The sequence below is a fragment of the Melampsora larici-populina genome (genome assembly GCF_000204055.1).
Source record: "Melampsora larici-populina 98AG31 unplaced genomic scaffold MELLAscaffold_19, whole genome shotgun sequence".
In the NCBI taxonomy this organism is placed as follows: Eukaryota; Fungi; Basidiomycota; class Pucciniomycetes; order Pucciniales; family Melampsoraceae; genus Melampsora; species Melampsora laricis-populina.
The window spans coordinates 1,077,266-1,101,199 of record NW_006768783.1 but is presented as its reverse complement, the minus strand read 5'-3'; the positions used below and the strand labels follow the sequence as shown (position 1 = coordinate 1,101,199).

General features: G+C 38.6%; 8 protein-coding genes across 8 annotated transcripts; 4 read left to right on the top strand and 4 right to left on the bottom strand.

Moving 5' to 3' along the window:
• Positions 1 to 399: 399 nt before the first annotated feature.
• Positions 400 to 2,420, top strand: MELLADRAFT_48454 (uncharacterized protein; the record flags this gene model as incomplete). The annotated part of the gene is made up of 6 exons (XM_007410231.1): positions 400 to 707; positions 841 to 1,063; positions 1,154 to 1,419; positions 1,485 to 1,795; positions 1,902 to 2,060; positions 2,147 to 2,420. The coding sequence occupies 6 exons, from the start codon at positions 540 to 542 to the stop codon at positions 2,241 to 2,243; spliced, it is 1,224 nt and encodes a 407-aa protein (XP_007410293.1).
• Positions 2,421 to 4,490: 2,070 nt separating this feature from the next.
• MELLADRAFT_63411 (uncharacterized protein) lies at positions 4,491 to 5,402 on the top strand (the record flags this gene model as incomplete). Its single annotated transcript, XM_007410232.1, has 1 exon — positions 4,491 to 5,402. One exon carries the CDS (start codon positions 4,491 to 4,493, stop codon positions 5,400 to 5,402), a length of 912 nt encoding a protein of 303 aa, XP_007410294.1.
• Positions 5,403 to 6,102: 700 nt separating this feature from the next.
• Positions 6,103 to 6,804, bottom strand: MELLADRAFT_106755 (uncharacterized protein; the record flags this gene model as incomplete). Its single annotated transcript, XM_007410207.1, has 4 exons — positions 6,103 to 6,260; positions 6,381 to 6,449; positions 6,532 to 6,675; positions 6,750 to 6,804. 4 exons carry the CDS (start codon positions 6,802 to 6,804, stop codon positions 6,103 to 6,105), a joined length of 426 nt encoding a protein of 141 aa, XP_007410269.1.
• Positions 6,805 to 8,173: 1,369 nt separating this feature from the next.
• Positions 8,174 to 10,121, bottom strand: MELLADRAFT_52618 (uncharacterized protein; the record flags this gene model as incomplete). The annotated part of the gene is made up of 7 exons (XM_007410206.1): positions 8,174 to 8,214; positions 8,294 to 8,412; positions 8,494 to 8,828; positions 8,901 to 9,206; positions 9,277 to 9,518; positions 9,659 to 9,878; positions 9,987 to 10,121. 7 exons carry the CDS (start codon positions 10,119 to 10,121, stop codon positions 8,174 to 8,176), a joined length of 1,398 nt encoding a protein of 465 aa, XP_007410268.1.
• A 660-nt stretch (positions 10,122 to 10,781) lies between these two features.
• On the top strand, positions 10,782 to 11,360 carry MELLADRAFT_86651 (uncharacterized protein; the record flags this gene model as incomplete). The annotated part of the gene is made up of 4 exons (XM_007410233.1): positions 10,782 to 10,877; positions 10,958 to 11,107; positions 11,200 to 11,259; positions 11,346 to 11,360. 4 exons carry the CDS (start codon positions 10,782 to 10,784, stop codon positions 11,358 to 11,360), a joined length of 321 nt encoding a protein of 106 aa, XP_007410295.1.
• A 1,294-nt stretch (positions 11,361 to 12,654) lies between these two features.
• MELLADRAFT_86650 (uncharacterized protein) lies at positions 12,655 to 14,935 on the top strand (the record flags this gene model as incomplete). The annotated part of the gene is made up of 7 exons (XM_007410234.1): positions 12,655 to 13,434; positions 13,507 to 13,628; positions 13,688 to 14,050; positions 14,129 to 14,260; positions 14,323 to 14,578; positions 14,656 to 14,787; positions 14,864 to 14,935. The coding sequence occupies 7 exons, from the start codon at positions 12,655 to 12,657 to the stop codon at positions 14,933 to 14,935; spliced, it is 1,857 nt and encodes a 618-aa protein (XP_007410296.1).
• Positions 14,936 to 17,661: 2,726 nt separating this feature from the next.
• MELLADRAFT_86649 (uncharacterized protein) lies at positions 17,662 to 20,939 on the bottom strand (the record flags this gene model as incomplete). The annotated part of the gene is made up of 8 exons (XM_007410205.1): positions 17,662 to 18,083; positions 18,154 to 19,259; positions 19,335 to 19,463; positions 19,579 to 19,625; positions 19,901 to 19,910; positions 20,085 to 20,143; positions 20,298 to 20,311; positions 20,855 to 20,939. The coding sequence occupies 8 exons, from the start codon at positions 20,937 to 20,939 to the stop codon at positions 17,662 to 17,664; spliced, it is 1,872 nt and encodes a 623-aa protein (XP_007410267.1).
• A 1,381-nt stretch (positions 20,940 to 22,320) lies between these two features.
• MELLADRAFT_86647 (uncharacterized protein) lies at positions 22,321 to 23,306 on the bottom strand (the record flags this gene model as incomplete). Its single annotated transcript, XM_007410204.1, has 4 exons — positions 22,321 to 22,438; positions 22,714 to 22,736; positions 23,120 to 23,192; positions 23,278 to 23,306. The coding sequence occupies 4 exons, from the start codon at positions 23,304 to 23,306 to the stop codon at positions 22,321 to 22,323; spliced, it is 243 nt and encodes an 80-aa protein (XP_007410266.1).
• Positions 23,307 to 23,934: the final 628 nt, after the last annotated feature.

The following is a 23,934-nucleotide window of genomic DNA, read 5'->3' as shown; positions in this document are numbered from 1 at the left end:
GATTCTTTTTCTCAGGAAGTCAGTATTTTACTGCAGCGTACAATACAAGACTCTAAAATATACGTAACGGTTCTTGCGCTGTGATGAGCAAGAGCGGTTGTGTGACGTAATGCAGTCCCGTTTTTGATCTCAATGTTTTTGGAATAACTGATGCCTCTACTTTTTTTGAAAGACAGGTTCACCGCACAACACGAGCGGCAACGTCCTTCGTAAAGTAAGCTGAGCATCTTCAGCCAAAAGAGAGAGCGAGGAAAAACCCTCGAAAGCATGAGCAAAAAGACCACCTTGAGTTCGGTGAAGTAAGAATAATGATATGTAGTGTGTACTGATGTGTAACATGTAAACAGGACCAAATTTTTGCTTCTGTACCAAACAAATTCACTTTTTGTCGTTGAACATCTCGATTCGTAAATTTGTACCTTGACGTTTGATTTGGAATTATTCCCAGCATTTTTCCCCGATCGCCATATCATATACCAGATACACCTCAGAGCTACTCAGCATTCTCCTCTTACCAACCCATCAATCTTCAGAAGACCATGAGCACCTTTGGTACTCTATTCCGTGTTTCTACAGCTGGTGAAAGCCACTGTTCTGGCATCACTGCTATTGTCGATGGCGTACCACCCGGCTTGGAACTCAACGAAGAGGATATTCAAGTTCAGCTCTCTCGTCGTCGACCTGGTCAAAACAACCTTACCACTCCCGTACATCTCTCACATACCTAAGCTACTTTCTATTCACCCAAATCTTTCTCAAGACCTAAATCTCGTGGAAGCAGAATCACTTACAAAACTCGGTTCGTTCGAATATCATGTTCACAATGATGCCCGCCTGTAGAGAAACGAGAGTGACTTGGTCAAAATTCAATCCGGGGTCGAGCATGGCGTGACGCTAGGAACACCTATCTCACTTTTCGTACCTAACAAAGACCAACGCCCTCACGATTACTCTGAAACAGATCTTTACCCTCGACCCAGTCATGCTGATTGGACCTATCTTCTCAAGTACGGTATCAAGGCAAGTAGTGGAGGAGGACGAAGCAGTGCGCGAGAAACGATTGGTTCGTTAAGAAGCTTGAGCAGTCCTTCAGACAAGTATTCACAAATCACTCACGATTGAGAACCTGCTTTGCTTTCATAAATGATTTCAGCTAGAGTAGCTGCGGGTGCGATCGCAGAGAAATTCCTCAAGTTGGCATACGGTATTGAGATTGTTGCATTTGTCTCCTCGGTCGGTCAAGTACACTTCACAACGGAGAGTCTCAAATCTCAGAGCTCTAATGGTACTCCTATCGCCGCCGATGAGGACTGGTGCGGACACGAATTCACAGAATATCTGTCTACCGTCACTCGAGCAGATGTGGACAAGAGTTTGGTCCGATGTCCACATCTACCCTCATCTGCCCTTATGGAAGAGGTGATGCATTATTTGATCTATCAGCGTTCAGGGAATCTTTATTGATGTAACTTGATATTCTGCAGCGTATATTGCAAGCCAAGGCCGCAAGTGATAGTATTGGAGGCACAGTGACCTGTGTGATTAGAAATTGCCCTACTGGTCTGGGAGAGCCGTGCTTCGATAAATTAGAAGCTAAACTTGCTCATGCAATCATGTCTATACCCGCTACCAAAGGTTTCGAGATAGGCAGTGGCTTCAAAGGTGTAGAAATGTCGGGTAGTGTTCATAACGATATGTTTCAAAAAGCTCCAAGTGGCTCTGGCTTGCGCACAGTGACCAACCGTAGTGGTGGAATCCAAGGTGGAATCAGCAATGGAGAAAACGTTTATTTCCGGTGAGTCATGGTGACGTCTACCATCTTGCTTTTTATCTGATCTTGGTAAATCTCTTTCTGGGGCGTCTTAATGATTTATGTCTGCCTCTTCCCATGTATGCATCAGCTGCGCATTCAAGTCGCCGGCCACGATAGCACAAGCCCAGTCTACTGCTACTTATGCAGGCGAAGCTGGTGTATTGGCTGCCAAAGGACGACATGACCCATGTGTGGTCCCACGAGCGGTAGCGATCGTCGAAGCAATGGCAGCAATCGTCATGATGGAGTAAGTACAACGTTCTCAACCGATTCCAGAAATCATCTTGGCTCAAGCTTCCTTCTGACTCATCTTTTCTCTGGGTCGCTCCACAGTGCCGTCCTACAGCAAAATGCTCGTAAAAGCTTGGCTGGTCTATTGCCCACTCCCACTAAGCTACCCAAGACTATGACTTTCCCCGCGTCATCCTAGGAACTTGATATACTATCTCGGCTCTGTATTCATCATAACATTCCTGAAACGTCAAATTGTTTGCCATGTAGACTCTCAACTTATTTGATTTTCCCTCTATCTCATCTTGATTTGGAATACATAGAGTAACTCGTTGAAGCAGCCAATAAGAAGCCTATACATTCTGGCATTAGGAGTATATTGCAAATGTTGAGATTGCCTGCAGCTATGCACCTTTGCTTTATAACTCCTGTCATGATCGGATTGCACTGGTCATATTCAGAAAATTTACCAGTGACTGTGTACCACTTCTTCGTGTTCCAAAAAGTATGCGGTAAACTGATAAATTGATGCTTGCTTTAGAACAGTGAGTGGACGTGTACTTTTTACTGGTGCAAACAGGCTGGGCGCAATTGTCTATGAAACCTCTTGTAAACTTTTTAGCCAAGCTGAACAAAAAGAAAGATAGGGTGAGGGTTATCTTTACTTGCCTAGTAAGTGCAGACTGCGAATGCTATGTTGAACATGACTTAAAAGAGACGACTGGGCTTTTGAAGTTCTGTTTGTGCTGCCACTGGAATGTCATAGAGTAACCCTGAAAGACATTACAAACCACTAGAACATTAAATTCTTACATTTTCGTAGTATAGCTTGGCTAGGTATGGTTTTTTTGTTGTTCCTACGTATCCGTCTTTTCTCAGGATTGATAAGAACAGGTTATAGCAACACTATACACAAGAATACAAGATAGTCTGTAATAACAATACAGATTTCTGGGTTGGGGGATAGTGCTATGCTATCACATTGATGGGAGGTGAATGTTTCAATTGTGTCTAGAGACCAAATGCAATAGTTATATTTGCATTGCAGTAATGTGGTGGGTTTTCTGGTAACAAGGGGTGGTGGTGAGGTAAGGTGATTTGGTAAGATGAAGTAGGTATCAACAAAAACAAATGATCAAATCAGAGTTACTCGATCTTTTGTCTTGGTTGCATTTGCTTTGAAATTTGAATGATAGATTTGACTTTGACGAACCAAGTAGCTTTCAGATCAGTTGGATTTTTTGCATTGCACCTTAATATACATCCAGTGACATTTCCTATATCTCTGGATGAGCATTCGGGGCGCAGGGGTCATGACTGGGTTGTAAAATGATACAAAGCTGGATCAGCGCAAGGCTGTCCAGGAAGGGAACCTTCCTGCTAGATACACAACGACGTGACATTGTTTTGGGGTTTTGCAATGCTAAAAGCTGATGTTGTCTATCTGCGATATCTAACGGAAAAGGGCTTTTACGAGCTAAGTTACCTGTGTTTAGGTTTTGGGACATTCAAATGCATGGGACTTTGATCGCAGTCGAATGTTGACTCGGCGAGTCAACATTCTTGGGTCTATACCATACTGCATTAGGATATGTATCATACCATTTCAAGTTGGGGAGGGTTCTTTTCAAGGAATTTCTTAATATATGCTTGCTGCTGGGGTGTCTTCCACATTTTCTCGTACGAATGAATCATGCAGTTGATGCTACGTCCCCATTGATTCTGGGAGCTGTAAGCCCGTGCCATCTCAGTGGACTTTTGGCTGGGTGCTATTATGACATCACATTAAAAAGTCACAGAAACAGCTCCCGAAGTGTCAATGCAATTATTCCAGGGTGTTATTAGATATTTGCAAGGGACGCCAGAATTGATAGCACTCCCAGCAAAAGGTAATTTTCCCAAGGAAACAATGATTACATTTAATGCATTTTTAATCAAAAATGCTCATTTAATGCTGAATAATGCTGATTTAATGCTGATTTAATGCTGATCAAATGCATTTTCAATCATTTTTTGCTCTAAATGTATTCGATTTTTCCTTGGGAAAATTACTTTATGCTGGTAGTGTAGATTGGCGGCAGCGCAAAGCACAACTTGCACAGCGCTCAGAACATGGAAGCCAAATTGATCTCGAGTTTTGTGAACGGAAGACAATGCCATTGAAATGCCATGAATCAATCCTTGGCTTTTGGGTCTTTATCATTGCATTTTTAAAAATGACATCCTGCTTGCTTTTGGGGGTTGCGCTTGCTGGACGAGAGCAAAAGCGATGGACTGATTTTGGATCAGCTATTGTGGGGGTATAAAACAAACAGCGTTGTCCACATTTTCCCATCAGACCAGACCAACACGTCAACCACACTCAGCTCTCACGAAAACGCTATCCAACATTTATTGAAGACACTTGATAGAACACACACGCAACTTAATACCTTTATCCTACAACATGCACGGCTCCAGCTTTACCAACACAAAAAACGCTTCGAGCTCCGCGAGCAGCGAAAGTAACTTATCCATGCACCGCACGTCATCTGGAACAGAAAGCTCGTCGGAGAACTCCATGGACACCTCCTTTGATTCGCTAGAAGCAGGATTCACAATCACGAGGGCCGCTGTTCAAAATTTTTCTTCTGCTTCAGCACGCCGCGTTCATCTTTCCAACATAGGTAAATCTGCCCTCGGGAAGAAGGCCCCTGAAAAAGTAACTACCCGGACCTCCCGTAGTATCTCTTTAAGCGGTGGTTTGCCGTCACCACACCAGATGGCGTCTTCAGGATTGTGGCACATCAAACCAACTCAACCCCTCGCTGAACCCTCAAATCCAATCCCAATCTATCAATGCCGAGAAATGTGTACTGACCGCGCTGCTCCCCCAAACAAGATGAAGCAACATGGAATTTTCCAAGGTTCGTCGCTGGCTGGCGATGCTTTGGACAATAAGATATCTCCTGGCGAGCCGTCTTTTATTGATAAACGTGCACCCCTCATCAGTCTCGAGGATGCTCAGAAGAGAGAAAAATTACGACGCGACCTATCTATGGCATCGATCAAGCCGACGACTGTGAACCAACCTGTACCCAAATCTGAAGCGACTCCCCTACGGTCCCTAGCCCGACGTCTCAGTGTTTTTTCCCATACAAGACCTAAGATCAATTGGTCTTCAAATCAACCTGATTTACCTAACAGACCCCAATCAGGAAAGAAACGCGCGACCAAGGGTAAAGTGATGAACGGTGAGTCTGTCAAGATTCAGAATATTCAAATGATACTTTCCGCCCAATCATGCTGCAGTCATCGTTCAGATCTGATTTCTATAGTCGATGCCCAAAGACAAGAACGTGAACGTCGGCGTCGTTAAAGAAAATATTTCCAAACAAAAAAAAGACAAAAGAAAAGATGTTGAAAGTAGTGTTCTGCCTATTCTCCTATCATATTACGAGTCGCATAATTAATTCTTCATGTAACTAGTTTTTTCCTTGCTGTGTGATGTGTGCAATTGACGTAAAAAAACATGATTTTTGATAAGTTCTATGGAGACGCTAAAAGGAACTCTGATAAGTGAACCAAGAATCATTCAAATACCCAAGCTGAACTTGACGCACAAAAAAGTTTTTAGCGGAAGTAATTTGAGAAAGTAGAGTAGTAGAGCTGTAATTTTGTTAAAGATTCCTGGATCCTATGGGTGTTGTTCTTCATTAGAAGACACTTCTGACAAGAGATGGTATAACTAGCTTGTATTCCCACCCCAACAGCATTGAGCAAATGTTTGTGAAACTCTATTCCAATTGTCTTCATGGAGGGCACAAAACTTGTCAAAACAAATGCTACACCAGAAACGACAAAAATATGACGGTGGTAAAAGGGCACATCACCCAATACCTTTGTGCAAACATAATTACCAGATTTGTAGCCGAGACAGGTTCTCTCTTTACCAGCGCCCTCAAGAGAGATTTTTCAAAGTTAGAGAAAAGATAATAAGAAAGCATAAGAGCACACAACAAGAAGAAGTGGAAATATAGAAAAATAACCGCAGTATATAACACTGTCATCGGGGCAGATCAGACCTCTCTGTTGTATTTGACGAGTTTGTTGCCTTGGTCGGTTTTCACAAAAGTGAGAAACGCCTTGAGTTCAGTTGCTTCTTCACCATTTTTAGAAACTTTGCCTCGCACTTCAACATCTACCTCTTTGCTACTCGAGATCTCCGAGCATTTAACTAAAAAATTGCACATTGTGTTTTCAGGTGTTGGAATGAGAAAGGCAGAAGTCAAAATCACTACCGAGTAATTTCTCCATCGCATAGATTGAAAGGCGCATATTCAGCTAGGAAGCATACCTGCGTGGATTTCCGTCTTGTAGGTGTTTCCCAGCGTAACCATGTCGCCTTCTATACCTTCGCCAATAGCTTGTGGAAGGTGATTAGATGTAAAAGACGGTGTCAGATGGTGCAACAACTTTACACTGCGTGTGTGAGGAAGTCCACTTACCGGTTCCCTGGAAAGTGTGTGATAAATAAGTGAAGGTAGCATTTGAATAGTCGTGGATCTGGCTGATTACATCTTGGATCTTTTTATCATCTATGTTCGCGTAAAATTGTTCAACAGACTCTTTGATACCATTTCCTTCCCACGCTAGAAAACAGAGGATTTAAAGGATGAGTCTACATCTACATCATTCGGGGATTGAAATCGATGTAGCTGCTCACACTCCTTAACATGACCATCAAGGAAGGTCAATTCTTGCGCATAGATTTTGGACATTATGATTTTGGCCTAGGTGTTGATAGTGATGAGATCTTTTGTTGCTAAGAAAGAATGTACAATAAGAATGACTACTAGTATTGAGGATAAGAACAGGGTGACTGTGATGAGCAGATGGATAGCTTGCTTTTATATTCGTCAAAAGAGTGTATGATCCACTCATCATTTGACCTCAGGCTCAAACCTCGTCAAATTTGTGACCAGCATTGCGGACCGAGACTATGCTTCACCGACCAAATGCCGTCACCAATCAAACAAAGTTTTGAGATTGTAAGTAGGTACGTATACGATCTGCGCTGGGCTATATCAGGCTTCAATTCCTATAAATACACATTTTACCCATCCGATTACCTTGGATATGACACTTGTCGAGGTCAGAAATTGAAGTGAGCTGAAGTCTCATTTAAGATCTGCGTAACGACGATCACATATTTTTGCTATCAACACCGCAGCTCGTGATAACGCGTATGGTCCATTCAAGTTCTAGATACAAACTGCACTGTCGTATCAAAAGAACACTCTAACTTGTTTCTTCTTAAAATTTGCTCGCAGTTTTCGAAATGAAACACTTCTCGATCATCTATACCGCCGAGGTAGCTTGGACATTCTATAAAATTATAACATACACAAGAATTGACGAGAAACCTTCTGTTATGAAACACAATTGATCAACCAGTTTCACGCAAGTTACAATAAACAAGATTTCAGTACACTCTTGCCTTGAGAAGTGTTGTACATATGGCGGCACTCAGGATCATCTTGACAACTAAGCAAGAGCACAGCCAATCAAATTGATACTTATCAACCTGTATTTTGAAACTTGTCAACCTGTTCAAGCATGTCTTACCTTTCATATCTCGCCGTCACAAGTTTTGTATGATGGTCAACGTGCATACCCTTGACGTTAAAGATCCATGACATCATAGTCCATTGGGTCTCAGTTTACTATCTGGCACCCCTGCTGATTTAACCTACATTTACATGACAAGTCTGTAAAAGTTGACTATCCATGGTTGTGTCACATTTCACATACTTTATCTGATCAATATCTATCTACATTTTCTCATAGATATATGAGGATTTCAAGAGGCTTAGGGCGCCTCAGAATTGATACCACATACTTACCATTTTGCTCTGTACCTCCATGGCAATCTATGAAAAAGGTAATACGGAGATAGTCTCAATTACACTATGGTGTTAGAAAGATCATGAAAAGGCACAAATAGTCTTCTTTCCGATCCCATGATATTCAGATTGAGATAAGGTATCTTAAATATGAGTCATTCTACTTTTTACAAACATTTTCTTATACGCGGTCATCTTTTTCTCTCTATCTAGCGTATATATATATATATCAAACGTAAACGCGTCACCGCATATATTGACCTTCAAGACCAGCCAACATTCGAGCTAAAAGATATAAATTGAAAAAAACATCAATAACATCTTCTTGATATCAAAACCAAAAGGTAAGGAAAAGGTTACATACCAGAAGATTTAGCATCTTGGAATAATTCATCAGTTTCACCCACATCTTCCATTCGAATATCAGTTTCACCAGCCACAGAACTAAGAATCGCACTAGGTGTCAAAAGTTGTAATGCATATCTAACATAACCCCCCCGGCAGCGCCAAAAAAGACATCAGAATCTTAAATTTAAAATTTTTTAAAGAAGAGACTTAAGTTACCTTAAGGAAGTAGCCAAACCACGATCTGTCAGTTTTTCCAAAGCAGCTTCGCTAACTTTAAGATTTTCAACTTTGGCTCTTAAACCTAAAACTGTTTTGATTTCTTCTCGATTGTAAGGTACTGTTCTCACAATCATACATCGATCCAATAAATCGATCGGTATACCATGAGGTGCAACAATACCTTCACCACCCAAATAACCTGATCCAGGTTCACTTTCAGTACCTCTTATTGTACAAAGACCTCGATTTGTAGCTAAGATGACGTGTGGTGAGATTGTTGATTCCAAAGCACGATTAAGATATGTAAATGACTCGATATCAAGCATATGAACCTAAAACCAGATAAAGTTTAACACACATATAATGTAATTCAGTTTATCAATTTCGGAAAACAAATCACATACCTCATCAATAAACAATACACCAGGAACCAATTCAGCAATCCCTTGAGCAATATACTTATCCACCACTTTATTAATTTCACCCCTTAATTTATCCGTGACTTCAGTTCGACGACCTTTAACGATTTGTCCCATCACACTCATGATATCTTGACCTCCTTGTGGTCTTGCATTAGCCATATCTAAATCATGTAGTGTGACATCTTGGACGACTTCTTTTTTCTTATGTACTTCACCTTTTGGAAGTGGTACGTATTCTTCGGCTTCTAAATCAAATTCGGTAGCATACGCATCTGATCTTCCAACACGCTAAACAAACCAATCAAATCCTTAAGTAATATAGTACTGATCTGAACTTCGAGGAAATATGATCACAAACCTTGACAGCACCTGTATTGGCTTCGATATAGATTACGTCTCCAATGGTGACCCTTTCTTTTTGAATACTATCAAAGATACTAGGATCCAGTCGAAGTTGTTTGGTACCCTTTGCAGTCTTTAAGGAGACAACCACATGAGAGATCGTTTTCCCGTATCCCGAAAGTGGATTCTCGGTTTCAGCTGGTGTAAGTTCAGTAACTTCTCCTTCATAAACTTCTTTAGTTTCCTTCACCCTTAAGCCTATTATAAATTGATCATTATTTGAAAAAAAAGAAAAGTTTAATCAGAACATGAAAGATTTTTAAAGATTCATAATAATCAATTCAACTCTTCAGTAAAATTGAAATATATATTGATTTCCAAACAATGATCCACCTTACCAATTGCTCGACGAAAGTTTTCCATTAAAACTTCCGTCTTTTTAACTTCATTACTATAAACTTCACTACCGACCATTGGACAGAATGGAACTTTAGGTCCAAGTTCTTGTGCCATTGCTAATGCTAATGCTGTCTTTCCTGTACCGGGTCCACCTGCTAAAAGTAAAGCTCTACCCGAGAATCTACGACTACGAATTAGTTCTAGTACAAGTCCACATGCCTATTTCAACCCTCCCAAATAAAAAAGAAATTTAAAGTCAGATGAAATTTAAGATGTGTATATATATACTGGAATTTCCATGTAAAAAAAACTCGATCCAACACTCACCTCACGCGCTCCTCTTTGACCAATAAAACCCTGAAGATCTTCTTTTGCAAACCCATCTTCATCAAGTCCTAAACCTTGAATATGTGAATGAATTGCTATCCTAGCAGCCCTAGAGCCAGTGCTATTGGCTTTCATAGAGTTAGTTCGCATCGGGTAAGTTGGTGGTATTGAACTTGATGTGAAGTTTTTGATATGTTCTTTGTAATACAAGTTTTAGTGATGATGATGGTCTTTTGTTTGTGATTGAAGTGTTGTTGATCGATTGAAAAGTCTTGGTTGGGATGGTTGAGGCTTGAAAAAGATTTGATGAGAGTTGAAGTGTGTGCAATTGATGGCTTGGCTTATGGACTTGAACAGATATTACATGTCTCGCGTGTTACATGTGGTACTCGCGACTCGAGAGTCGATGGGTACCGATGTAATAGTACCGATGAAGATATCTTGAATTGAGGATTTACGACTGTCACAGTTTGAACCGATCGATCCCGAATTCAGTCATCAAGATCATCGACTACAACGGTGGTCAATAAAAGGTAACCATCTTGAACTCAAAACAAAAAGGTCAATTATTCAGACCCATCAAGAACCTTTCAATCTTCAATTTTAACAATGTTATCTCGCCTACCTCTTCGATCAATTCGATGTCCTACTCAACTTTTACTCAACCAAACTCGTCAATACGGCTCTGCACCCACCCCTCAACTCATCTCAACTTCATCTGAGATCTCAGTTCCTCCTTCAAGGACTGCTTATGACTATCAAGTATTAGATTCACCTGATCCTCAGTTAGATGGAATGGGTTATCCTAGAATCGAGTCGGCTTCTAGACAGTGGAGAAATCCTTATGCAAAATGGGATGATCCACAGGAACGTTGTAACTTGAACGAACCTGTTAGTTCACTTCCACTTCAAATGCTTTCATGAAAAGAGATGGTTCTGATTGAAATCTAATTTACTACTTGAATCATTAGCTTCATGCTGAGGAAGAAATGATGGGTATTTGGGCCCCTGATGTTCATCGAATCTCTGTTAGTCATGCTTTACTCAATCTGGCCATCGCATTTAGTACATTGGGTGGTATCATGACGGCTGCAGCCTACGTAGCACCCAAATCACCTGTGGTAAGCTTTTTCCTATATTCATGTTTTTTTTTACTATGAAATAGATGTTCTTCTAAGTCTTTTGTATCTGATGATTTGTGAATCGGATTTAGGTTCCTCGTGAGTTTCCTTACAATGGACTTACACAGGAATTAGGAGGTGAAGGGCAGGGCGTAAGTTTGAACAAGTTGATCACTAATGTTTCGGTCTCATGTAACTTGAATTGATGTGTTCGTTTTGGTTTTTTGGTTTTTTGTAGGTTTGTTTTGATTGATTGTTGTAGTTTTGAAAATGTTTGATCAGGAGGGTGGTTTGGAATTTTGAGAACCTAACAATCTGAGCGATTTGTGCAGGGTTGGTTTCTTTATATGCAAATTGTGATGGTGATGAGGAAGGTGTGAAATAATTGAAAAATGGGTGACATAGCTTCATCATCTTACGATTCCGGGCACGAAGATGACTATGTGCTTGGTTTTACTTTACTTTTCCATCGAACAGAAGGTTGTGGATGGAACTTACTACGCATACATGTTGATATGTTTTGTCCGGTGGTAGGGTCTTTCAAAATGCCATTGTGTTGGCCTTCCCGATTGCGAAAAAGACATCGGAAAGTCATACGAGAGTTGAGTGGCCTTCAAGATTGACCTTGGGTATAGTAGTAAGTCAGGTAGACTTCCTTGCCATGAAAGGAGAAATCAGAAAACCAACATTCTAGAACAATATAGTGGTTTGGCATTTGACCACTTCCTCTTTTTGGAGGTCAGCAGTCAGTCTACATACCTCGAATCCAAAAACCTTGCGAAAGGTTGCAAACGTAGCCTGAGGAGTTACGGATAATATCGGACTCGTGCCTTGCCTTCTCGCCATTCAGTGGCATACAAGCTCCAACCAGAACTGCCTTTAACACAATTCCCCACTGATCAAAAAGTATCAGAGACACTTGCACTGTGAGTGAGATGGTCATGATATTGGACATCTTACTATATCTCAATGGCGCTGAGGACACTAAATTCCTTGCTTCTTCGGCAGTAACTCACAAGTGAAACGAATTCACGTTTCGTATTTCTTTCGTAAGTTTGTAAAAACAAACTTGTTGATTTAATGATATCCCATGTTCAATAAGCTTGATGACCAGCACAGCTCGAGGTGTTTTTGACCAAGCCTAGTTGTGCTGCAAGACGATCTATTTGAATTATAAAGGGGTTGAATGAGTTTGACTGACAAAAATTTCCTTGTTTGCTCGTTGTCATTCATCAGAGGTAAACAAAGATAAGTATGACCAGTCCAAAGAGCGAGAGGTAAACCAGGTTAATCAATGGAAGATACCAAATTATCTAGTCAAAACCATTCAGAGGAACAATGGTGACTGATTAGACTAGACAATTCATTCAAACACAAAGGATATCTAATCTTCATCACTTGGGTCGCCTTTATCTTGTGAGCTCCATTATCTTTCTTCAATCTTCGTGTTCACTTCCCTTCAAATTGACAGGTTTAGTTCATTTATTCAACTCGCCGATCGAGAGACCAGCTTATTTTTCACCAAATCACAATCCAACTTCACTGTCATGCCGGCCATGCCTGAAAAGATGTCTTTACCCAACGATGAAATCCGTGATCAAACTTCATTCTTATTACCAGAATACGACGAACGAACCTCAACACCTTCAATTCAAATCCATCAACCATATGATACAACATTATTATCACCCAATGTATTCAATTCAACACCTTTATCACCTTTAATTCAAAGATCACCTACCAGCGCAAGAACACCATACTCAAATGATGGAAAGTTTTCGACAGATCATAAAGTTTATGATGGATTTAATTCTCATGATTATAATCAAGATTTAGAAAACCATTATAATCCGAATCATAAAAAGAAAAATAAAGTTTTAAAGTTTTTTCAATATGATAAAGAGAAATGGACAGATCCAGGTGAAGCTTTAGGACATAAAACCGTTATGATTGCCATCTTGACGGCATGTGGTTTGATGGGTTTATTTGTTTTATTAGGAAAAGCTAGTAATGGATTTGATGAACTTGAAACTCATTCCAATTCCAATTCAATTCATCCTCATGCTAACATCTCCCGACAATTTCCTTTTTCTCCTTCTCATTATTTAGAAGATTGTAAATTACAAGCAACTGATCTTTCTCTTACTGAAGATGGCATGGAAAATCATATTACTTTAAATAATAGTCTTCCTATACATATTCCATATTTTTCATTAACTAAAGAAGAAAAAGAATTTGAAGATCTTCAACCTTATTCGAAGACTGATAATCAAGGTCGGACTATTTGTTCAAAAACTTTAACTTATTTATTAGATGATGACTTTGGTGTAAGTACTTTCTTTTCTGCAAGTTTGATGGATTTTACATTCTAACATCATTGGATTGGTTTCAATCAAAAGATGGCATTTCATCTTAATGCGATTACACTGGCTTTCGCTTTAGCCAAAAAAGATGGACGTACGTTTTTCATTGCTGATGGGGAATGGGACCGAGGACTTTGGAATGATCACTTTCAGGAACTGTAAGTTACACCTTTTTGCAGTTTATTAATCGTAAGCTGAACTCGTTTGCCTTAATCAGTCCCGCACCAGATTGTCAACCACCACCACCAGAAGAAATGATGGGATGTCCACGTTCATCAAGACATTGGATCATCACATCATCAATTTTCCCATACCATTTCTCAGATTCAGAATTCTTATTAGCATACGGAGATGATAAAGTAAGAAATGAGAAGAAAACTGATGGTTTACCAAGTTTAATACCTAAGCCAAGAAAACCAATCTTTGAGATGGCAAAAGATTCATTCGAATCCATCTTTTCTTTAAATCATGAAAATTTAAAATTAATTGAAGAAACTAAACAAGAGATTATCGATTCTAATGTTTGGAAAGGTGGTGAGAATGGTAAATTAGCTCCATTTGTTTCGGTTCATATTCGAAAGTGAGTTCTTCTTTCCTTTTTACTAATTTGATACTTTGAAAGATTATTAATCATGTTTTATTTTCCTTTTTTTCTCAGAGGTGATAGACATCCATTTAACCAGGATCATAAACTTGATTATATTCCGATTACGAATTATTTGGACGCTATCAATTCAACTTGGACTCAATTACGAAGCACCAATGAGAAACTACCCCTCTCACCCAATGTGTAAGTCCCACCTTCCAATCAATTACTCGTTTTTTCCGTTCACTCATTTTTTCAAATTTTAGTTTCGTAGCATCAGATACACCATTAATAATGGATGTTTTAAATGATATGGTACCAACATGGAATTTGTTTCATTTATCACAATCTTTTCCAAAACAATTATCTTTAATTGCTCATCCACATGAATACTCTCAACGTCATTTTCATGCACATGTTAAATCTGAAAGGATTGGTTATACTCGTGGTCAAATTATTGATATGAATTTCTTGGCTGGTGGTTGGAGTTCTAAAATTCATCAAACTGATGAAACCGATAAAGTATGTTAGAATTGATTTCTATGTTGATTGATTCGAATATGACATTTATTGATTTCGTTTTCCTTTTTTTCTTGTAGCCTCTTGCTACCATTTGTACCGTTTCTTCAAATATCTGTCAATTTGCTGCTTTACAACTTGGTTGGAAAACCTCATTCGAAGATCGAAAATGGATTAATCTTGATCTTCCACTGACTCATTCTTGGACTGGCGTAAGTTTTTTTCAGTCCATCTCATCTATCTTCCAACTTCAACTGATCATTTTGTTTTTGTTTTTTTTTCAAATAGATTGAAATTCCTAAACCTGGATCTGGTGATGAAGCAGATGTACATGTAGGTGGAGCACACCATCATCGTTGAAAACTCAAAGGTGTTACTTCATATTATTTATAAGAAAAACAAAACAATCAAAACAAATTCATGTAAACTTTTATCATTATCTTGTTTCTTATACTTGTCTCTTTATCACACCCAAAATAACTATGTATAATTATTATCTTTGTGTTATATAATTTACTTGTTACTAGTTTTCATTAAATTATGATTGTGCGGATATACGGAATGTATCAAATTAAATTTTCAGATCAAGCAAAGGCTTGAAAACTTTCGAAACAAACTTAAAATATCATTTCATAATGACTGTTTTCAACATATACATCAACAACATACTTTACAGCACAATGAAAGCAAGTGAGCCATGTATTCAAATATAGGCAAATATATAGCTCATAAAAAGGTAATGATGATAATTTATCATGAATGAATCATCAAGCAAAGCCCTTAATTCCAAGCAAAAAAAAATTACCATCAAATTTATCCCAGAAATGAGGCATGGAATTCCTTTGATCAGGAAATTGAATGTCCTAGATGAAGAATACTAATCATGGGAGCAAATGAGATACCAGTAGACCTATATCTTACTGAGTATTTGAAACAACATGTTAGTAAGATCAAAGCCATAAAATCCAATACCAGTCTTTGATAAGTTTTCAAATCATAAAAGATCTGTTTTTTACCCATAGCTTAGCTAACAAAGCCCATATCACAGCATTTTTCACAGAAGAATTCCTGCAAAAATATAGATGGACCAATAAAGAAACCTTCTGCCCAGCTGTAGAAGGTCTAGGGCTGTAAATTGAGTGTAACTTGAGTTTATGGGCTGAAGAAGTTGAAGGAAATTTACAGCTTGACTGTTTCTTGAATTTTTTTGGTGAATTGAAGATTTTTTCAGTACAGCCAAAATTCTTCAATAGCAATTTCACCTGAGCACCTGCCCCAGCCCTCTTGAGCTATCCCACAGCCCGCCCCTGCATTTCCCGGGGAAAATCCGTGGGATGCAGGGAGTCCACCAAAAAAAGAAGAAGAGAAGAAGAAGAAAACAAAACAAAACAAAACAAAACAAAAAGGGGTGATTGTCTGGACTCTAAAGCAAGGTCCAGAACTATTTGCATAGTTCCACACTGGCTGTAGCAAGTAGTCAAGTCCCATACTGTCTGTTGCCAGATCTGGCTGAATCTTGCAAAAAGTCCCTGGTGAGTTGGTTGAGTTTAGTCAAGGAGATTTCCTTCAAAGTTAGGTCGAATCCTTCTTCATTCATTTTGAATGAAATAGAGAAAATAGTAGATGGATGCTTTTGGAATTTGTATTGAGGAACAATGATATACTAGAATCAAACCCAGGTTGGATGGGTCTCAAGGGGCTTCTGAGAAAAGAATTGATAGAAAGAGAGTCACAATCTTTTCCCAGAAATGTTACTGCTTTGAACACCTCTTCAGTCAACTTCACCATATCACAACCCTTTTCTCAAGTACACATCATAGCCATAATTGATCTCACTGGTGATTCTGCTGCTGGTCAAAACACCTGTGGTCCAGAATTAGATGACAACCAGAGTAACACACCCTCTACTAAAGAAAGCTGAGGATCACCCACTGCCTGCAGGAAAAAACTTTAGTGAAATGTTACATCAAAGAGTGGGAAAGAATGTAGAGAACTACTAGCTTGTGGCCTCCAATCTAGCACCAAGGGTATGTCAGCTCATTTGATTGCTAAACCTTTTACTTACTTCTCATCAATTTCTTGTTCTACTTTTGAAGCCCTGCTTGACCACTGCATCTTCAAAGACCATAATCAGCTTCCTCATTGTGATCTTTGGTTTACAATGATTGAGAAGACTTTCCCCAGCAATCTACTTGGACTTTGTGACCAAGAAACCACATCAATTCTGGTCAAGGAAAATGCAATGTTTTGCCACTGAAGAGATGTCTTTGTATGTCCTCAAGAACACCTCCATTGTCAATTCCTTACCTTGTTGAACCAGTTGAGCACAATTACAAATATATACTTACATACTGGAAGGGCAAAATAAAGACTTACTCTGCTTTGTCTGCAGTGGAAATAGCATACAACTACCAGCTTCCCTTTGAGCATGTCTTTTCTGAAGATCACGCTGTCCTCCAATATTCAAGATCAATACCAAAAGCTCATAGATTCAGTCTGAATGGTCTCAGTCTTGATCAGATATCTTTTGTTCAGACACTCCAAAATCATAGATTTTCAAAAAAAAAGGTTTTGAAAAGCTTTAAATCACCATTTGTAATCATCATGAGAAGTATAGGAGCCTTGAAAGATTTGTCATCTTCTTTGTTTGTTTGCTGGTTTATTCAATTGTCTGTCTGTTTGTTTATGAATGAATGAATTGGAATCTAATTCTGAAAGGATTTGTTGATCAGATTTAAAAAAGAATTATGTCATAACTCTTGATGATGCATGACACACTGAACCAATCTGAATGTAAAAAACCAAAACCAAAAGTAGATTTGACTTTGATTGTTTAAAAGAATCATATAAACAAAACCTTGGTAAATTATATCTTACATAAAAACAAAGAAGTTTGAATTGTTGAAATTAGGATTGCATTGTTTTATACAATAAATGAAAAAATGAAAATGATATTAATAGTATAGAGAACTGATGAATCACCTATAATAAAAAAAAGATAGAAGAGAGATAGCATATATACTAGTATTGTAAAGAAAAATATGATATGTTATAAGATTCCAATCCAAACAATAAATATCTTAATTTCATTCTTCTACATTATCTGTGTGAACATCTTTTGAAAATTCATCTTTCATGACTTTTTCTACGTATTCATAAACCCATTCTGATAATCTACCTAATCCAGAATCTTCAATCTCTTCTGGCCAATTATTCAATACCACCATCTTTTTCTCTTCATCATCTTTGTCTTGATCATCTTTATTTTGATATTCTTTGTCTTGATGTTCTTTGTCTTGCTCATCTTTATCTTGATGATCTTCATTTTGATGATCTATATCTTGAAAATCACCAGTTTTGATATGATGAAAGACTTGTTGAGTATAAAAAAGTTTCATTAATGGTTCTACTGTAGGTCTAAGTATTAAATCCAAAACCGGACCCAACATTTCCTCTGGATTTTCATTTTTTGAAATCTCATTAGAAACAGTAGATAAATAAATAATCACTAATCGAAAAAAAAGAAAACATTATCAGTCTTTCAACATCTTTTTTCAAGAAAACGAAAAAAGGTTGACCTTGATTATCTGGACAACATTCAGAAGAAGATCCAATGATTAAAACTTGAATAGGATTTCCATGAGTTTCAGAATCAATGACAATCAAAGTATGTTTAATTTCCATTGCATCGAGATCCCAATTCAACCCCATCGATTCAACCAACACAACAGATCTATGAATCATATAAGCAAGTTTAGGTTTACCGATTTGATAATCTTTCAAAAGATCTAAATGATCTACTCCAATCACCAATCTTTCAGCCCCAAACTCCAAAACCTCATTTCTCTCTAAATCTTCAACTTGAATACTCCAACCCTTGCGAGTCTTACGTAACGAATTAATCCTTCTACCAATGATTTGAGTCGCTCCTTTTTGAATAGCAGATGATCTGATCATGCTTTCGATCCATTCACCTGTTCCTCCATACTGGGAAATTAAAAAACTCGAAGCTGATCCATTAGAGTTTCCGTACCTTCCAATCGAATTTAGTAAGGTTTGGATCCTTTGGATCGAGTGTTGTTTTGATGATTCGGTGGACTTTAAGGGTGATAATGATAAAGCTGAGAGTTGTGAGATTAGACTGGTCGGGAATTCGTATGGTTTAGATGCTAGAAAACTGTGTAATGATTCGTCTTGTGGTACATTTGGTTCTGGTTGTGGTGTATTTTCATCTTGATCTTGAGTTTGATTTGAATCATTTAAAACGATTTGAAAAAGTTTAACTAATTTTCTTTTATTAATCAAAGATAAATCAGAATTAAATAAATCATGTTTAGAAGAAGGTAAAGAAACCAATTCCTTCCTCTTAGAATCTAGAAAATAAAACTGATTTAAAAGTTGAAATGATATCGAATTTGATGAACCAGTTTGAATGAAATGATCTATTAACTTTGATTTAGTAAACAAAAGAGTAGGTATCAAATTCAAATGATATTTAATTTGTTTTGAATCGATAGTTTCTTTGATTTGTTCTGAATAATGAGATGTGAGATTGATGAATTGGTTTGATGGTTCGGATTGGGTTGACCATTGGATGATTTGTGGTATTGATAGTGTTGACCAATTGATTGAACCGTATAATGGGTTTGGATCGATTTGTAGAATGGATGTGGAATCTAATGAGCTGTTTGTTTGTTTGATGGGTTAGTTAGTTAGTGAGTTAGATAGTTTGATAGTCCAGTGTTGAGTTGAGTATCACCTTGATAGTATTGATTCAGTTAAACCAGTTCCGATGATTAATGTTTGATATTCTTCTTTCATTCTTCTTTCTCTTCTCTGGCTCATGCTTCTTTTGGCAACTTCCACCAATGTTTTTGAAAAATTATACCTATAGGGTTAGGGGTAACTCATTTAAACCCTTAAAGAGATAATATTCTAAATCTCACTCAACTTTCAATTTCCCAATCCTATTTCAATCAAGGGAATATGTCTCACAACTCTACCTGTTGGCCCTGACCATGTTAGGTGCTATGCTACTCTCTCTGTGTAGCTACACAAAAACAATATGATCAGATATTGCATGGGAGGCAACCCTTGGGGAGGACAAAGACCAATTGAAATAGAAACACACTGATAGTGTTTAAAAAGTAAAAAAATAAAAGAAGAAAAACACCAGGCGGTTGGCCAGATGATGCCCAAAAAAGATGTGGGGGCTTTTTTATTGTGCCTAAATTCTCAACAAATTGGTGTGTTTGAGAAAATTCTACATCCGATTTTGCATATTTAGGTGTTAGGAATATGTTTGGTCAGAACAAAATGCCTAACACCTTTCCACCTGCCACAAGAGAATTTTTCAAGTTGCAATGAAGGTATTGGTGGACAAAAAACCTATTTTGAGTTGCGATTAAGATTTTGGTGAACAGAAAATCCATTTTGAATTGTGATTAAGATTTTGTTGAACAGAAAATCCATTGTGGTTTGCAATTAGAAAATTGGTGGATGTACAAACCATTGTGAGTTGCAATCAGGAAATTGGTGGATGGAAAACCCATTTTGAGTTGCAATTAGCTGACATATCAAGTTACACTTGAGACATTTGGGGACATCAACATTGTCTTGAGAATGTTATCAACTTCCAGAAAATCCTGACTAATTCAATTTTTCACTACAGATCAAGAAAGTATATACTCAAGACCATCTCAGAAAATAAAGGAAACCCCACAATGAATTCAAGACCTTTTCACAAATCCAAGAAGAATGACAAATCAATAAAAACAAATTCAAATCACTCCAACAGTTTTACAAACAAACAAAAAAATATCAATCATTCATAACTTCAATTGTTCTTCTTTGAAATTTCTCGGTGGTCACTCTATCCCTTAAATTTCTTTGATTCCTTGATCTTCTTTTCCCAAAGCTTAAATCAAACCCTTCATAGAGAATCATCTTTTCCAAACATAACCGAGTTTGATATTGATCTTGACACTGAGAGGGATTTGAAAAAGGAGAAGTGAAATCAGAAGAATAACTAAGAGAAACTCAATGTCAATGACCACTATTCACAAAACCCAGAGCTATTAGAGAAGAGGTTAGTGGTGCTCAAAGTAGGCCTGGTTTCAAGAAGACCTACTTGACCCAGTTTTTTTTGGCAGCAACTTTGTGTATTAACAGCTCACACCCAAAAAGTTAACTGTGTTGACCGGGTTTTTTGAAACCAATTCTACTTTGAGCACCATTGTTGTTAAGGATTTCTTTGAGAAAAAGGAAAGAAATTCATACACTGATGATAAGTGGCACTGGTACAAAACTCAAAAAAAATTCTGTCCACTAGAATCCTAATTGCAACTTGAGATGATTTCTTCATCCACTGAAATCCTAATTATAAGTTGAAAAGGGTTTTCCATTCATCAATGTCCCAATCACAACTCAAAATGGTTTTTTCATCCACCAATATCCTAATTGCAGTCATCTTCCCATGCTTCAATACATATGTAGGTGCCAGAAATCTAGCACCTACATGTTTATTCCAAGATGCAGGCACCATTTTTGAGGGCGCCTGCATCATTCAGGCATTATTTTCTGAAATTTACATGTGTATATAAGCATGTAGACATCATCTGGCAGATCACAGTGTGTGAAATGACAATATAGGCACCATTTTGTGGGAAACACACATGTAGTCACTTGTTTTGACAGTGCCTATAAGTTTGCATTGCAGGCTACATATCTCAAGTTCCTTGAAAATTCAAAGTTAGAGCCCTTGATAAACCTAAGATTCAAAGAGCTTGTGATTGGTACATGACCTTAGCTTGAACAAGCCCTCTCTGCGCGGCCACGTCCGCGCGCCTCGCAGAGGGGCTTGGGACTAATCGTGAGTTCCTGGCACGGAGACTCCACGAGTTAAGTCTACTTATGTAGTTTTTCGCTTTTTCCCGCTTTCCTCACTGATAAAAACAACTTTACCTTGCAGGAAGAGTTGTTCATATTTTTGTTCTACACATCCTCATAGCCTCAGATTGTAGACAAACTATCTGATGCGGCCAGAAATGTGGCTTTAACATTCTTACAACACCCACCTGTATTGTGGTCTGCTTTCAGTGCTTTTTGTACGCTAGTTTCTGCCTGTGCCAAACTCACCAAATGTTTTGCACATCCTTATGTTTAAATCACGTACTATGCAAATACAGGCTGTACATTCATTTACATATGGGACATAAGAGCTTGAAAACTCAACTCATGATCAGGGTGATGAAGTAGTGATAACCAGGATATCAAGATGGAAACACATGTAGAACAAAAATACAAACAACTTTTCCTGCAAGGTAAAGTTGATTTTATCACTGAGGAAAGCGGGAAAAAGCAAAAAACTACGTAAGTGGACTTAACTCGTGGAGTCTCTGTGCCAGGAACTCACAATTAGTCCCAAGCCCCTCTGCGAGGCGCGCAGACGTGGCCGCGCAGAGAGGGCTTGTTCAAGCTAATACATGACCTGACCCTGGCCTTGCCCAGCCAAGCTTGCCCAATGATTTCTTGGAACCAATCAGTATGTGCACTGCCACCAGGTCAGTTGAGCTTGGTCTCAGAAGCCCCAGGAGCCCCATCACAGGCCCAGGATCCTGGGACACTACCCCTGAGCTTTTCAGTCCTACACATTCAATACATCCCCGTACCTGGCCCTGGTCTTCTTGAGAATGCAACCTGGAGTCTCCAAGGCCAGATGATGCTCTGGAGCCAGCCAAATTGTGTCAGGGCCAGGTCATTGCCTTAGTGGTTGGTGATACAAGTGTAGGATTGCTATTAGCATATCCTTCTAGCATTGCATATTGCAAATTGTGCCTGTGAAACCCTCTGTGCCATGTCCCACTACATTAATAGGACATCAATAAAGAGTGAAACTTATTTGACTTCAGTTTATGTTTCTTTCAACTTGATCAATTTTGGCATGTACAAGTGCTTCCAGAAAAGATAAGAAACATTAGTTGGGGCTGGCAGAGTAAATGTGTTGTATCTTTTCTGGATGCACTTGTACATCTGTTCCAAAAATGGTTGACCCAAAAGTTCTTAGAAGTTCATCAGCGCAGTATATATAACACCTGTAGCTAGTTTTGCCAATTTTGTCTAAAGTAACTCAAACACACCTGATCTGTGCATCAGCCATGGCCTGGCTATGTCAAATCTTACTAACCAATGAAGAGGGGATGTTCTCACTGCTAGCCATAAAAGCCAAACAATGATCATAGAGGATTTGGCACACATGTTGCAAAAGATCTACAGATGATTGGTCACAAGGACACATGATCTTTCATGGGAGGGTCTTCTTCCTTTCATATTCCTCAACCTTGTGAAAAGAAAAAACTTAGTAAAGCCAAAACTTTGAGTTAATTGACAGGGATCTCACTATTTGGCAACCGGTTTAAAAAACCCGACGCCCGCATTTCGGAGAACATGAAATTCGTCGCCCGCTTCTATTGAAACATCGCCCGGTTTAATTTGAAACCGGGCGACTCAAAAGTCTTTCAATTTTAATGTCAATTTATGATTTACTGGATCCTGGCCCTTACAATTCTGAGGAAAGATACAAAAGTCACGATTCAAGAGCATTTTCTTTGATGGACTCCTTATTGATTTCAAAACAAAACAAAACAGATAGAAAAGAGAGAGACCAAGACCAAAATGTAACTTAAATCAAATAGAAAACAAACAAGCTTGAAGTACAAGAAAAAAACTGCATGACTTCCTAAAGTTTTCGTAAAGTAACGAGCATAAAAGAAAAGAGTATTAACTCGAAACGAATCCTATTACATCTTTTAGGAATCAACTCTCCACAATCCACCTATCTAACTGCGGTTGATAATGTTTGATCCAAGCAGGTATGTTGGTGGATTCAAGCTGAGCTGCGTTACGTTCCTTGCCAAAGAATCCTGGAAACGGAAGAGGCACCAGGTCCCTACATCCAAAGCTTACAAAGTGTTCTTGATCAACAAAAGCAAGCACAATGGGCTCTTGTTTGACCTCAGTTGGTAAGGTGCGATAAGGGAAGAAAGAGCTACAGTATGCCTTCCGCGGTTCCAATAGTATCACAGGCCAATTGTAAGCACTGGCTATGACATAACCCATATAGGGCATGCGTAACCAGTACTTAGACAAGCATTTTACTTCCTCATGATCCAGTCGAAACAGCAGATCTCGAACTACCTCAGCGCCAAAGGATTGAGTTTTCCGAGTCTTCATTGTTCGTGTAGGCATAGGTGAAATCAACAGCTCATGATCTTGAAGATGTGTTGAAAGCTCAGCCGCCAATTTCCTTCTGACACCCAAATATGAGTCTTCAGAACAATTTCCAACTGATGCTGCTACCG